At 33.1% G+C, this 16,308-nt stretch overlaps 1 protein-coding gene across 1 annotated transcript in view; it reads left to right on the top strand.

Moving 5' to 3' along the window:
• The first annotated feature begins 759 nt into the window (after positions 1-759).
• LOC132698365 (laminin subunit gamma-1-like) overlaps positions 760-16,308 on the top strand; it is a 48,260-nt gene continuing 32,711 nt past the window's right edge. The window contains exons 1-4 of the mRNA XM_060664376.1: positions 760-1,033; positions 9,713-9,977; positions 10,034-10,151; positions 12,183-12,366. Of these exons, the coding sequence (XP_060520359.1) occupies positions 884-1,033; positions 9,713-9,977; positions 10,034-10,151; positions 12,183-12,366 (717 nt within the window). The 5' untranslated portion in view covers positions 760-883. The remainder of the gene's footprint in view (positions 1,034-9,712; positions 9,978-10,033; positions 10,152-12,182; positions 12,367-16,308) is intronic.

The following is a 16,308-nucleotide window of genomic DNA, read 5'->3' as shown; positions in this document are numbered from 1 at the left end:
AAATTTACAACCTCCAGTGGTTCCTTTTTCAACAGATCTTTTTGAACTTGCTTCTTATTTAAAATAACGCAATAAATGATTTTTTTTTTCAAGAAGAAATGGGTATTTTTTGGATTTTATTGAGTGGTTGTCCAAGGTAGGTATCATTTGTAGTATTATTTCGTTCACCAGACTATTGACTTAAGATATAACCTTTAAGTTGCCCAATCTATTAAAGTTGTTCCCGAGATTGTTTTGTGTCTTTGGGCATATTGACGTTATATTTGTTAAATTTTGCTTTACGTAAAACAAACTAACACAAACGTCTCATTCAGTAAAATACATAAGAGGTTCAAAATTATCTGTACGTAAGCAAAACCCATGAATTATGAGCATTAACTTATTTTAATAAAATGGTGAGCCTGGGCGACGCTTTAAATTCAAACCTCACGCTTTCTCATTTAAATTTAGATAGTGACATTATTTTTTTCTATTGACGTGCTTTTGACTGTAAAATATCTCGGTGTATTTGTGTACTATACTGTATTGCTATTGAGCTCTCTGGTTAGTTTCGCTTTTTCGTTACTTTAAGTGCCTCTGCAGTCCACACACACAGCGAATAGCCATCCAAACTTTTAATAGGACGCCCAACATCAATCGCACTGTATATATTTGTGTTTCCGGAGATTAGAGGTCCGAAGCGAAAGCGCGCTTCTTCGTACTCTACGATGTGGACCTGCTGATAGCGCTCGCAGGCCAGTCCCTGTGCGGAAGCGGCAACGGCTGGCTGGTTACTCGAAGCCTATTTCACCGTCAATGAAATAAACGAGCGATTTCACGGGGTCGCATTTTTTCTTAAACTAGCGTGAAATTTTTTAGTGTCGGATAAAAAATTTAATGTAAAATGTGGAACTCGTGGGACTTAATAGAGGCCGTATTTGTTATTTTGATGGTGGAATTTTGTAGCGGTCAGTTAGGTGGCCACGAGGTGGAGCGCACCCCCGCCCTCGGAATCAAAGGGACCAGATGCTACGACCAATTCAACAGACCGCAGGTAACAACTTTTAGCATTGAAGAATCATCGTTCACCTAGAAATTCGGCCTAAAGCGGACCACCCACGGTAAATCGCTGGTGTCTCTGAATTTGTTGCTTAGAAACGGATTAGTAAAACTACGCTTTCTTAAAATGAGATAATTATTCAAAATAAATAAATAAATAAATAAAATAGTATATTATGCAACAAGTACGGTAAACGGCATTTGACTCACGAGTTTATTTGACACTAGCGCAGCGAGTGTTTAATAAACGAGTGAGTTAAAAAGTTTACCGAACGTGTTGCATACGACACTTTTTCTACGATCGTTAGTTTTTGGGTACATTTTGTCAACACACGAATACATTCACTGGCATGACTGTCAGAATTGACAAACGTCCATATTCAAAGCGTGGGAAATATCTCCGAAAACATCCGATTCCTCCCAAATCCGTGCTGTAAAATCCCGGAAATGTCCGAAGTGGCTCGGATTCATGGAAAACGAAACTGACGAAAGCGGCGCTTCCCGCACGCTAGATCGGTGCGTAATTAGGTATTTTACAGACGGGAGTAGAAAAATATCTTTATTTGCTGCAAATAATATTACATAATGGGTAGCGGTATCCAACTAGGCCACTCTTATGCAACCATCCCAGTGCCAAGAAACCCCTTACTACTAATTAATAAGTAATAATAAAAATAATTAAATGAAAGGACAAAACGCATAAAATTCTAGAGAAACAAATATTTACGTAAGTTAGAGATCTTGTGCAAGCCTGTGACGGTTCAAGATATGATTTTTTAATTTCTTTTTAAAGATCGTTATATCTGGAGCTGATCTGAGGTCGGGGGGTAAAGAATTGTAATTGCAATTGGCTTTGTAACTTGTAAATGAAGGATCTCTCGTACAAAGCGGTGCTGTGGGACACATTATACAATTTTGGGATATTGTGAATTTCGGAGTGTGCAATGATTTTGTTTGCAAGATATTCAGCAGACTCTCTAGATCGAACTATAGCCTTGCCAAATCCGGACAGTTGCAGAAATGGATTGATATGATCAAATTTAAGTCCTAGGTTTCTACACGAATCATCATTCAAATTCACCATAGACAAGAGGTCGTTATACAGTTTATCTCTATTAGACTTGATTTTACTTCGCACAAAGTACCAATTTTTTTCCAAACATAATTTAAGATAGCCTGGTTGGTGATCGTGCGCAATTCCATAAACCAACATTAAACTTGCTCTTCTAATGAACTGCGCGACATTTAGGCAATTTAGCTGGTCTAACCTACTCTTTATAAGAGTATATCTATCACAGTTCAGGATGATTCTCATAACCCTATTTTGTTGTAACTGTAACTTATTTAAATCTTCTTTTGTACAAGATATAAGCAATGAACAAACATATGAAAAATGATTCAAAATTATACTATTATGCACTAATATCCTAGTCCACTGCGATAAAAACCGCGATAGACGGTTCAAAAACCCTATTTTCTTACCAATTGTTTTGCATATATATTCAACATGATTACTAAAGTATAATTGTGGATCCAAGATCACCCATAAATATTTATATTTCGGAAAAAAACTCAATTTTATTACCCTGTATATCCACAGAATTTCCCGACTTCTAAAATTTTTGACAGTTAACCTTAGAACCGATAACCATGCACTTGGTTTTGGAGCTATTTAATTTCAGTTTATTTTGACACAGCCATTCGTAGAAATACTGAATTTCGGTGTTCAATTTGGTAGCTATTTCCTTGCAATCGTTTCCAGAGACTGAAATAAGCGTGTCATCAGCAAATAAGTTAATAAAGGAGTTTTTTAAAACCTGATGCATATCATTTATATAAATAATAAATAAAAGCGGGCCCAACACGCTTCCCTGCGGTACCCCCCAGCTGCTATCCCTATGACTACAAACATTATTATTAATTTTAGTCTGGTGAGACCTATCAGATAAAAAGTTCTTTATCCATTCTAGTGCAGAGTCTTTAATGCCATATAAACCTAATTTTGTAACAAGAATGTCCCTGTCAATAGTCTCAAATGTATGTTTAAAATCTACAAAAACACTCAGAATTAGTTTTGATTCATTAATGTCTTTCCGCCACACTGCACACATATGGGCACTATGATGCTTGTTTTTAGTTTATCAGGGATTTTTCCGTTACTTAAAGACGCATTCACCAAATATAACAACGGATAACCTATTACACAAAATAAATCCTTGACGAGCTTAATATTTAGAACAGAATTAAAGTTTAATTAAAATAGTCTTGCGTAAGGAAAGATTGATTATCTCAAAATGTAAGGAGTTCATGAAAAATTTGGTCAAAGTCAGTTCACAAATTGGTTAGTTCACAATATTGTAAGTAGGCTTTTTCTCGTCCCTAACCGAAAAGTTGCTATTAAGATAGTTGACCATGTCGTTAACGCTGTCCAAAGTAAAAAGGTATCGTAATTAAATTTGGAAAATTCAAATGGATGACTGTAGTTGGTCAGTCAACAATGTACCGGTCTTACAAGACATGTAAAAAATTATCGTCCATGTCAAGAAATAATTTCGTCTTTCTCTATGAAAAGTAATTTTCTCTTTTGTGTTTTCATAACGAAAATTTATTTCCTTCAAAGTTTCCAACAATTTCTTTTACCCATGGGTGGATTGAAATCAACCTTTTTATATTTATTCTACTTGCAAATTCAAATTATTTATTCAATGTATCACTATAGAACCACTTACAAGAGAGAAGCGAATGTTGCAGAAACTAGATTAAAAAGTGGAGTTAATGCTTTTACATTACGGTGTTTGCTGTGAACAATCTGTTTTAAATATGGTTGATGAAGTGGTGGTGAAGTTTCATGCATTTTTCCATTGGAACTACAAATAATGCTGCCTGCTTCCCAGTTCCGGGCTGTCCCATATTTCTATTTGAAGGACACTTTTCAATTAAAGCTTTCAGAAAGTTGTAGAGTAATAAACTATCATTAGATATGCGACCTGACCATAGAACGAATACTTTTTCATTGTTTGACATTTAGTTCTTTCAATTTTTGTTCTTGCTATGGGATTTGCCTATTACCGCAGTCGTCTCGCTCGGATATTCGTAAAAAGGAAAGAATCTGTACATTGTATTAGGTGATCCTTATTTTTTATTAGATCTTATAGAAAACATACATTTCACAGAAATTCTTTCCCATCAAAATCAAGATGTCCACATTTTCTCCTCTTCTTTAATGACTTGTTCAACTTTTCGCATGGTGACACTTGCTGAATAGCTTGATCAAACAGTAACTTGTTAGAAAAATCTTTTCATTCTTGCGCCGAGGATTTAGTTCGCAATGATACGCAGCATTGTTTTTCTGCAATATATCTACCACGGCGTATTACTTAAAGCCATGTTTGTGTAAATGTTTTACATGTAATAGCCTCCTTCTTTATCAAATTATCTTCAAATTGAGCACTTTTGGTGGTTAACCAGCCAGTAATATCTAGTTTTTTTTCAAAATAAAGTTGCGCTAAAATAAACGAATATAATTGTAAAGGCCCTACCGTAAGTATGTTTTCATTACTGTCATTAAAGTGTAATTTATTCCTCAAAGCTAAGTGATGGGCAATATATTTGCAAAGAAATTATAACTAAACGCGCATGAAATTGAATAATCTTATATTATCGAAACTAAAATGAACACTGTTTTAAAGTTTAGGCCATTCTAGAAACTTAAGATCAAAGTCCAGCATTTTCTCTTAGCCGCTGTAGTCATAAATTTTTTCACTAGAAGTCTTTACGACCTGGTACATTTAAAATAATAACTTTTTCACTTAGCGATAATGGAGAATTTGCAACAAAGTTTGTTTGTCTACGCCTATGGTCGACATCGAAATTGAGCGGAATAGGACGGAAAATAGTCTCGTGAATGAGCCCTTTCTGCAAAATTGTTGAATTTTATTGTACGAATTTGTTATACGGCGCCACAGGATCGTGGCATTTTGCAATAGGATTAATCATTATTTCTCGAGAACGCATGCCCATAGGGATTGGTTCCGAGTAGTAAAATTTACCGCGGCCGTAAACTTATTTCTGAAATTGATGGCGCGTCTATTTTTAAAAACTACTAAATGACTTTATACACAATTACATCAGCAGGCCGAGAAGAAAGAAGCATTCTGTTACATCTCTGGCGATCGTTGTTGATATTTAGCCCATAGCCGTCGTAAATGAAAACGCACAGGGCGTCCCACGGATGAAACTCTGTTTCTTCGTCTCAAAAATTTACCAAAAAAATAAATAAATAAATAAATTCAAAGTTCTTTCGGTTTTAAAGAAACTTTTACATTATCATATAAGTCATTTTAAAATTTTGTGCGCAGTAAACAGGTGAACCAAACATCATCATAATATTGTTGAAAGCTGAGATAACATTACAATGCATAATTTAATCAATTAGATGACCTATCAACTAGCACATCAATGAAATAAACATTTATGGTTACCCTAAAAAAGCGCATTGTTTTATCAAAATCGACCATAATGCTCTTAAGTTATTAATAAAAATTATATTTTATTTTAAAATTCTGAGACCGATTATCTGTAAAACGAAGAAAGTTACGACATATGTTTGGATCTTGGATCATCCAGTATAAATTAATTGAACGTTAATTAAACGTACTATTAAATATTTTTAGGAAAATATTTCCTTGTAAATTTCCTTCTTTTTATCGAATGCAGGTAGTACCACCCGAGTTTGGGTCAATGTATGGGATTTGCCTAATTGTTATTCATTCATCAACACTGAAAATGTGTGTCAAACACAATATTTTTAATGGTTAATAAGTAGATAATTTCTTGTTTTCTCCAAGATGAAGTCGTGAATGATAAGTCATTTTAAATAGAAGCGAAAAATTTTGCACGAACCGGAATTGAACAAAATTACTACGTTATATGTACAAGAATATCAGAATATTCCAGGTCCATAATGAAAAATTCTGTTTCCCTTTATGTCATCATATTCTTTTCAAAAAAGTGTTCTAATAGTGTGCTAATTTCAAGATCATGTTTGCTGTATTTTGGGTTATAGGCGCAAAAATATTAAACCCAACATTTTATATATTCTCGAGTTTTTCACAAACAATTAGTGCTCATTTTGCGGACAAATTTAAGTTACTCATAATTTTTTTTAAACTTTCCTAATTTAGCCGGCCCTGTATCACCGATCTTTATATTGAACCTGATTTAACTAATTCAGTTGAGTCATACACTATTTTGAAGCCAATTTTTGGCAAAAATTAATTTTATTGACACTCTAACACACAAGAATATAATTTTTAAAAATATAATCGAACTTACAAAAATATATTTAATAGTACAATTCTTAAATTAAGGCAACATACAAATCAAGGTTAATTTTTCTTTGAATATTTTGTTGAACCGCCTTCCAAATCTATGAACACCTGGAGAGTTATCTCCTAAATTTCCAGTTATGTTTGGAGTAATTTCGGCCCAAGATTACTGTAACGTAGTCTTTAGTGAATCTCTATTAGTAACCTTCGTTCTAGCTCCTCCCAAAGATGCTCAATGGAGTTTAGATCTGCAGACTGGGGAGGTGCAGAACAGCAATATGCTTTGGATCGTTGTATTCTTGAAAAATCCATTCTGCTTCTAAACCTAGTTGTCAAATTGAGGGCTGTATATTTTCGCGCAAAATGTTCAAGTACTGGTGATCCATAACATTCGCGCCTCCATGCTGTACTGTGGGTACTAAGTTTTCCGGTTTCATTTCTTGATTTACTTTCGGCCATATTTTTCGTTTGCTATCGGATCCGAATACTTACTTTTATCTGTAACAAGATACTTTTCCAAAAATCATAATCCTTGTCAATATACTGTCTAACGAAGTCGAGTCGTTTTTGTCTATTTCTCCCAAATATTAAAAGTTTTCTTCTTGCCATGAAATTCATTAACCCTCGAAACCCTCCGCACTCTTTCAGCACTAACAGTTTTATCTGTGGCATTTTCAACTCGAACCGCAAGTTTGGGAGCAATAGTTTTCGTATTACGTAGAATTTGAGAAAACCCGACGATTTTAGCTATAGCACCAGTTCTGGGGATATTTATTTTCTATCCAGCATTTTAAAACCCTTTAAATAAGTGACAAATAACAAATAGTGGTTCTCTTCGCGTCAAGGCACTCTTTATATCTGCGAATTGTTTACTATTGTGAGCACATTTAAGAATCATTCCCCTAAATAATTTTTTGTAAATTCGATTGTGTTTTTAAATACTTTATAACGTTTCATGTGTACATGTCTATGACGACTTTTTTAACTCACTATATATATTATGGCTAGTTTCGAAGAATATTGATTATCTATATAATTGTCTACTATTTTCAGTGTATAGAGAGATATTCATTTCAAGACAAACTTAATCACTTAATATTTACAAGCGATATTTATAATACTAAATTGAATATATTTTGAAATATACGGATCGGAGATCTTATGTGGGACACATCCTGTATATCGGCATCGTGTAAGTACCTCCGCGACTAATATGCAACCAAAGCACACTATAGAGGTCAAAAACCTTCTCGGTGCACGTGGATCTAAAATACATGGCAGCAGGTACCCGTAATTTATCGCTTTTCTTTTTTAGAAAATCTTCCCGAAATTCTCTCGTATTGTAAACTACAAACACTCCCCCTGACCTAATACTTCCTCCTTCCTTAGGGACTGTATATTAATGGAATATTCAAGATATGCACAATATCTGAAAATTTTAGTATTTATCCATAATTCCACGTTAACCGTCCTTTAGAAGTTTTATCAGAGCCAAAAGAGATATTGTTATGAAACTTGCGCAATGTTCCCGGTTCTATCCAAAATCAGTGGCAAATGGAACACATAATTTTTTATTATATTTCCGACTTCGACATAAAGATCTTAACAACTTCCACTAATTGTTCCTTTACGTATCTGCCATCTTTTTAAACCCCGCTTCAATAAAAACAATATGTTATACAGCCGAAAAAATTCTTTTGAAAGAAATGTAGCAATAGAAAAAAATCATTTTTTAAGAATGTTTTTTTTTTTAATTCCGTTAACTAGTTTAACTAAGTTTTTAATATTAAAATTATGCAAAATAATCCATATTCTTCTGCTGAAATTCTAAATTTATTCGTAATACAAGGGGAGTGCAGCAAAGTTGTGTTAGCTTACTTTGATGCGTATCATTAGGCCTCTACAAAACTAGCGGAATCCCGTTGACGTGATTTTCAAACACTTATTTTTGTATAATAATAAGTAAATCAAAAATTTCGCACACTGTGTATATTTTTATTACATCTACTATCATTAGTTTATTTACTACAATGTGCTCTCTATTAAACATTTTATAAATCTGCTATGCAATTGTTTACAAAATTTCATTGGAGTTTCTGAGGATTTGGCTAATGTTGTGGTCTGATTTTTGATAAATGGTGTTCTGTGTACGCGTTTCAACCAACAATGGCGACTCATGTCATTATAAATATTTGCAAGAAACTTATACAACATTTGCCCTAATATCGGCAAAAACGTTCCTCGCACGTTGTTTAAATATTGAAACACATGAAGTCACGATTCTTGTGAATTCGAAGCACCGCGTCGATCTATATATAGTACTTTTTGCCATTATTATGTGAGAACGTTTATTGTGTCTGTACACAGGGTGTAATTTAAATTCGATCACCAACGTTGCGATCTCGGAAAGCAAAAGTTAAAATTTTCAATTTTTATTTTATTTTATTGTTTTATCCAATGTTACCTCGTTTTGAGCATTAAATAAAAACTTATCAAAAGATTTGATTTATGCTTTATGAATAATTTGTAGACTAAGAAATATTACATAAAGTTTTTAAAACACAAAACATAAGGTGATATTGTACTTCTTTTTATATTTATGGCTGGGCGTAAAACGCCAGCGTGTAGCTGAGACAATGTGGCAAAAGCTTTTAGTTTTTATGTTTCAACCTTTTGGGAATGTATTGTTAAACTTTGTCCTAAGTTAACGATTTTCGTAGCATCTCCAGTTTCCCAGATATTTGTGATGTTCGAAATATTAAAATTACTTGTACTTTTTGTACTCACGGCCGAGTTTAGACAGTAGGTGAGCTGGACAACTGTCTAGAGCTACAAAAAAATTATTCATAAAATTAGTAAAACGAGACAAAAATGTTGTTGAAAGAAGAAAGAATCCGTCACACCCAAATTTATAATATCTGCTATTTTTACCGTTTGAAAAGTTAACATTATGACCAACATATAACTAGGGCTCCTCAAGCTTTCCATAATGAAGAGCCGCTTTAAATTATGCAGAGTGTATTTAAAAAAATGAAGTTGATGATGGGCTCGCAAAACCGAAACGTCATACTTAAAAACTTAACAATTCCAACTAGTAAAATTGCAAGGCGAAATTTTTTTTGTTTTTTAATGAAATAAACTAAAACATTGAACTCGGTAAAACGAAAGATTTTGGCAATAAGTTACTCTGTAGTCATTTTGCATACCTAATGATGTTTTATTACTCTACACCATTCTGAAATTGACTATGTCAATGTGAAACTTTTTGAAAGTTTGCCTAGAGCTCTCTAAAATCTTCGGAAAGGCTTGTTCATGGAATATTTCAATGAAACCCTTTTTTTTTTCAGAGATGTATCCCCGAATTTGAAAACGCCGCTTTCAACATGGAAATGGACGCGACCAACACATGCGGTGAAAACGGTGAACAGGAGTACTGCGTTCAAACGGGCATCACAGGTATCAGAAAGTCCTGCGAAATTTGCTATCCGGGACAGCACCACGCCCGCTACTTGACCGACTTTCACAATGTGGACAATCCCACCTGGTGGCAGTCAGAGACGATGCTGGAAGGGATTCAATACCCGAATCAAGTAAATCTAACCCTCCGATTTGGTAAGTCGGTAGGTAGTACATTCTTTTCGGCAGCTTTCTCAGTTTGGTCGTTGCAGGCAAAGCGTTCGACATTACTTACATTCGAATTTGGTTTTATTCACCCAGACCGGAAAGTTTCTACATTTCGAAGAGGAATTCAGAAAACGGATCGTGGACGCCGTATCAATATTATAGGTATGGTCTTTTCATAGATATAAGAAAGTGCCCAATTTGTTTTTGTTACGGAATTTAAATTCAGGTAAAATTGTGGTCCGTATTAGAAAATAATTTTATACCTACCTGGGTTTAATATTCTTTGGTTTGGTATACTACTTAGTTTAAGTTTATTAAGTTTAAGTTTATTTCGTGTGTAATACAGCGTGTGTTGAATCGTGTGCGAATTATGCAAAATGTTCCCGCCCAAATGTAGAAAACACTACTCTATTGAGACTAAGGAAGTCAGAAACAATGTTTATTTGACTCTCATTGAATGTGGTGCCAGCAAGCATCTTTAGAAGAAACGGCCACATTGACGAAAATTCCAACATCAACTGTATGGAAAATTGTAAATAATCTCATTTCAGCGAGGAAAAAATGCTGACATTTTCTCGAGTGTAGGTGAATGTGATCAAGATATAATACGGCGTAAAATTTACCAGTTATACGAGGAACAAAGCGTGCCTACATTAGATATCTTAATTAGGAGGCTTGAAAAAGATGAAATCGGTGTTAAATGTGGTAAAACTACCTTATGGAAGTGTATTCAACACATGGATTTTAGATTTAAAAAAATTGACAAAAGGCAAGTTTTAATAGAATCTTTTCGGAAATTCTGTTAAACATATAGAAAAAGCAGAACAATCGTATATCCATATTGCAAATAATATAGAACAAATAATAATTAGAACAGGCTATGATAGCGATAGTGATACTGATATATTATGTGAATAATTTTAAGTAATTTAAGTAGATAATAAAAATAATTTGTAATTTTATTTTAGATTTAAACATAAATACATACATAAATAAATAAATATTGTTTAGTATCTTTCCTAACAAAACCCCAAATAATTAAATTCTAAGCAAAGTACGGACCTGTTTATATAGCAGATGGACCAAATAAGTTAACATATATTTCAAAATAGAGAGTTAAATAAAAATGGGTGTTAAACAATTTTTTTAAATATATTATATGTATATATACTTTATGAATCTCTCTTAATAGCTTATTTTTCTTAGTGTTTTGTAATAAACCAGAATCTCCTCAGAGGCAGCAGCAAAAAAAAATGGTTTAATATTTAATTTAATAACTAACCAACTCGAGTTGGTTTATTAATATATTGTCTCAACCTAAAAGTGGTCAATGCAGATTCCAACCTTTCAAAACAAATGCTGCTATAATTTAACATATAATGTCAAAAGCGGAGTAAAAATTCGATAAGATCTCTAAAAATTTAGAGAACTGCTCTAAGCTTAAATTGGGGTGCTTATAGATAACGCCAATTATTATTAAGTGTAACTTTAACCCAAATGTGTTCTAAGAAGTCATTAATTACAACTAAAATAAAAAAATTGAGTTTCTCTCGTATATTCCGACTCTACCCCTTGGTAATTAAAATATTTCATTCACCTGAGGCTACTAAATATTTAATTCGGTGTGTTTATCAATTTGATTGGTAAATTCGATAAATTGAAATCAATTATGGCTGCTGTAAGTGGTATTATCACATTACAAAAATCGATGATTTAATTATTTTAGTTAATGTTGTTTGATACGCATGATTTGGCTTAATTGGAGGCAGCAAATGATAGTTCGGTAAAAAATATGTTCTTAAGGCAAAATATCTAGCCTCAATTTGAAATCCTATCATCGGAAGAGGTTCAAATTTTTTGCTTAATTCTTTTCAATCAATTCAAGAATTAAAAAATATTAAATTTAATCGAATGTTGTAGTTACTTTTGACATTGAATCTTTCTATACTAAAGTTCTCCTTACTAAAACATTAGGCATCATCACAGACATCTTAATATTCTAAAACCTACCAGGTTAATCCAGAAATGTCTATCTATAAAATTTAGGAAGAAAAATCGGACACAATATTTTTTCTGAAAAATGTAAACTTTTATTGGCAATTTATATTAAAAAGTTTTGCTCTAAATTGACACAAAAACTGATTTCAAACAAAGACGACTGTTATTTTCATAACATTTTCATTTTCAATGCAGTGCAACGTGTCGTGACACCTACGGCCTTCCGGATCAGACCTACACCACCAGGGGGGAAGAAACCAGGGCCCTATGCACTTCGGAATATTCTGACATCTCACCGTTACGGGGTGGAAATGTAGCTTTCGGTACCTTGGAGGGTAGACCTTCTGCGTATAACTTCGACGCCAGTCCCGGGCTACAGGTACAGAAAATATTTATTTACTCGTTTTTATTGAGTGCACTAAATTTCAAAGCATAAGCATAAGTTACAATAAAAGTTTTACAGCATCTATTTAACCCAAGTATTCAATAATTGTACGAGCCCTAACAACTAAATGTTCGGACGATGTAAAAAATGATAAAAAAGACATTTTTATATCTATTTATTTATTTATTTTTTGCTTTGTCGATTGTATAATCAATTTACGCACATTACGATAGCACAGAAAGTGCTATCGTAATGAATTATTTTTTATTTCGCATGAATTACATAGAAAAATAACTGAAACATACCACATTTGCTGACAAATAAATATTCGGACGCGAATATTTATTGACTAAGAAATCAATGCTACCCATGCATTGATGGTAAAGTGTAGTGTACTTAGATAAATGAGATGTCAGTTCGGGTTCTATCTTTCAAGTTTGTATAATAGTTGATAAGAAAATGACGCGTGGTGTTGCAACAAACAAAAAAGTGCGAGAAATTATCATATCTCAGTACTGCAGAGGTAAATCAATGCAAAAAATTTCAAATGACTTCAGTATTGCAAAATCAACAGTCGGGGATATTATAAAAAAGTATGGAGAGACAGCTAGTGTTAGCGTTCGTGGTAAAAGTTCAGGCCGATCCCGTAAAATCACTGATAGAGATCGTCGTATTCTGGTCAAGATTTCCAAAACTAGCAGACAAAGCGTCTTACGACAAATTCAAGCCCAATGGAATCACGAGGCAAACTTCAGGGAATGTTGTAGACAATGGATGCATAAGTCTGGTTTGAGTTTTTAGAAGGTAAGTTTACAATTTTTCCTGTTTCAATATAAAATTTATTAATATTCTATGATCTACTTTTGTTAAAGGCAAAGGAAAAACCATTATTAACGTCTATTCAGAAGAAAAAACGTTTGGATTGGGCAAAATCTAAAATATCCTGGACAACTGAAACGTGGAGTAACGTGGGGATTTTCTTTAGCGACGAATTAAAATTTGATGTGTGTGTAGGCGATTTTCGAAAAAAGGTGATTCGTACAAAATCGGAAGCCTGTCACAAAGATTGTCTAAAGCGCACGGTAAAATTTCCCCATTGTGTTATGATATGGGGGTGTATAAGTGGTAAAGGGGTTGGCAACTACGAGTTCATTGATGGTACTGTAAATGCAGAAAAATACCAACAAATTTTATCAAGAAGTTTGATTCCATCAATAGAACGAACTTTTAGAAATGAACATTTTATATTTCAACAAGACGGTGCGTCCTGCCATACTGCGAAAACAACAAAAAAGTGGTTTGAGGACCATAATATGAAAGTTTTATCGTGGCCATCAAGTAGAATACACTTTCACCCCCGAATGTTGCAAGACTTTGGTAGATTCCATGCTAAAACGCATGAAAGCTGTTATTGCCGCGAAAGGTGATGTTACTTCTTATTAATGTTCGATTTAAAGTAAAAGATTTAAATGCGTCCGAATATTTATTTGTCAGCAAATTCGGTATGTTTTTGATATTTTGTTATGTAATTTATGTAAAATAAAAAATAATTCATTACGATAGCACTTTTTGGTATAAAAATAAGTGCATGATTTCATTTCTCAATCGAAAAGGCAAAAAAATCAATTTAAAATAAGTATGTTTTCTTATTATTTCATACATCGTCCGAACAATTAGTTTTTAGGGCTCGTATGTGTCAAACGCAAAATGATTTAAGTTATATTAACTTGTAAATAATATAAAAAAAGGACTGGAAGACGAAAGTTGTTTAAAAAAAATACCTTTAAAATATTATATTGTTGCATTTAAAAATGGAATCTTTGTATTAAGATTCCTAGTCGAACATACTATAAATGTCGAAATATTTGCAATTAAACTTTTTTCTATTGTTAAAGTGCCACACGGCCGCTAATTGGTCATTAAGAAATATTGCTTACTATTTACAGTCGCTTGCCAACTTTTTTATAAGTTTCACAATTTTTTTCAAAAATATTACAGATATACCAAAATTGGCGAATAATGGAAAAATGTAGGATATTGTATACAAACATAGTTATTAATACGTATATTCGTAATTAATGTTTAATATCAATAAAGTATATTTTTTTATTATTAATTCATAGGGTTAACGTATGCTTACTAAGATAAGATAACAGAATTTTTGGTGTTCACCAGGAAAATTATAACTCCATAGATTCTGTGCCGCAATTCATTTTTCGTTGTCAGCTTTTGGGGAACCCCATAAAAAATATTCTATGGGTGTCAAGCCTGTCTGTCTGTTTTCTCCATTCCAGTATTGGTAACGATTATGTTAAAGCGCGCCATCCTGTTGGCAGATTAAATAATGCAATTCTGTTTGTGGCATTTGGTTCTCAATAAGCCATTGGATGTAGCTGCTTAAGAATTGAAAATTACATGCGGAATTTAAATTTACTTTATAAAATAGTGGCTTAGCTATTCTCGACTGGCAAATTGCGCACCAAAATTTACTGATGTTCTTCCTTGTGCTCTCACCTCACAAAAGCAAGAAATTAGAAAACTCGAATCTTTTGTTACAATCTCCCTATTCTAATTTTTTGCACTCGTAAAAATTTGTAATTTTCGAAAAAGATTTTGTTTATAATGTGAAAAAAAGCGTATACCCAAGAGAACCATGAAAATCTGTATTGTAAATAATCTGTATATGAAAGGAAGTTTAGATTTATAGAACATGCTGGTTACCGAAGATTCCACCATTTCTCTAAAAAACGAAGAAAAACAAAAATAAACTCGCCGAAATGAAACTATTCCAGCAGGATGGTTATTTAAGAAAAAAGCATTTTGGTTTTTGGAATATTAACTACTAATTTGTTCCACTGAATGTATTTTCCAACAGTTTTTAGCTTGTATCTGATGTAAGTCTCAGAGTTACCGAGTATAAAGGGGTCATCAACATAGAACAGCATAAGAAGAAGAAAAGAAGTAAATAAAACTAGGAAATGCTTGAATATGATTGTCTTCTATTTTCATGGTTGTGGCTGTTCACAAAAAGAACAAAAAATCTTAACTTGTCGTACAAATATCATTTTGATGTGTAAACCACAATGAAATCCAAGAATTATGACTGCTAATAAAATCATGCAAACCTATATCCCTGCCTCCCACATACAAAATGGGCTGCGATATCCTACAGCTCCGTTTCATGATTACCCGATTGTATTTATGATGCTGAAACGCCATTGTTATGAGCTAAGTAGCGGTGTAGAAATTTGACAGAGACTTGTAAAGTTGGGAAAACCAAAATCTGGAACGAAATTTTTACGAGAAGGTTATGAATAGGAAGGTGAAAAATATCGTACATGGACTTGATTATATGGAGGAGCAAGCAATAATTTGCAGGCTTTTACCTATGCGGTTGCGAGGTGTTTTAGCAAAAGTCCCGCTTCATGAATTTGAACGAAGCACGTACTCTACGTATAAATGATCATGACATCAATCAAACCGGTCCAGAGTAGCAGTAAGGAATTTGCAATTATATAAATAATAAATACATATTAAATAAAATAAGTCGTGAGAATAGTTTGGATCTCTGCTGTGCCTATCATCCAAGGATATAAATAATAGTTTTACATTGTCTCATGTTTTTTATTATCATTTTCCACTTCAAGTACATCATTAACACATTCTTTCCAACTAGTCTCTAGTTTTAATTGCATTACATGGGGGGACCTTTTTGGATTTACATTATTGCGTCTAACTATATTTTTTAATTCGCTTAATATTATTTCTATAGGATATAAGGTATATTACCGCATTTTTTATGATCTCGTCTACAATATAACTTTCTTCATACAATTTAGTTTTCAAAACTTCATCTACTATTTTTGTATAAGTCATAATGAGAAAGGAACCCTTGTAATAGTTTTTTTTGCTGCTGATCGTTGCTACTTTTTTAGC

This window comes from Cylas formicarius, unplaced genomic scaffold, assembly GCF_029955315.1.
Source record: "Cylas formicarius isolate icCylForm1 unplaced genomic scaffold, icCylForm1.1 PGA_scaffold_2__14_contigs__length_35257938, whole genome shotgun sequence".
In the NCBI taxonomy this organism is placed as follows: Eukaryota; Metazoa; Arthropoda; class Insecta; order Coleoptera; family Brentidae; genus Cylas; species Cylas formicarius.
The sequence above is the reverse complement of the archived record's forward strand: the minus strand, read 5'-3'. Positions and strand labels throughout refer to the sequence as shown.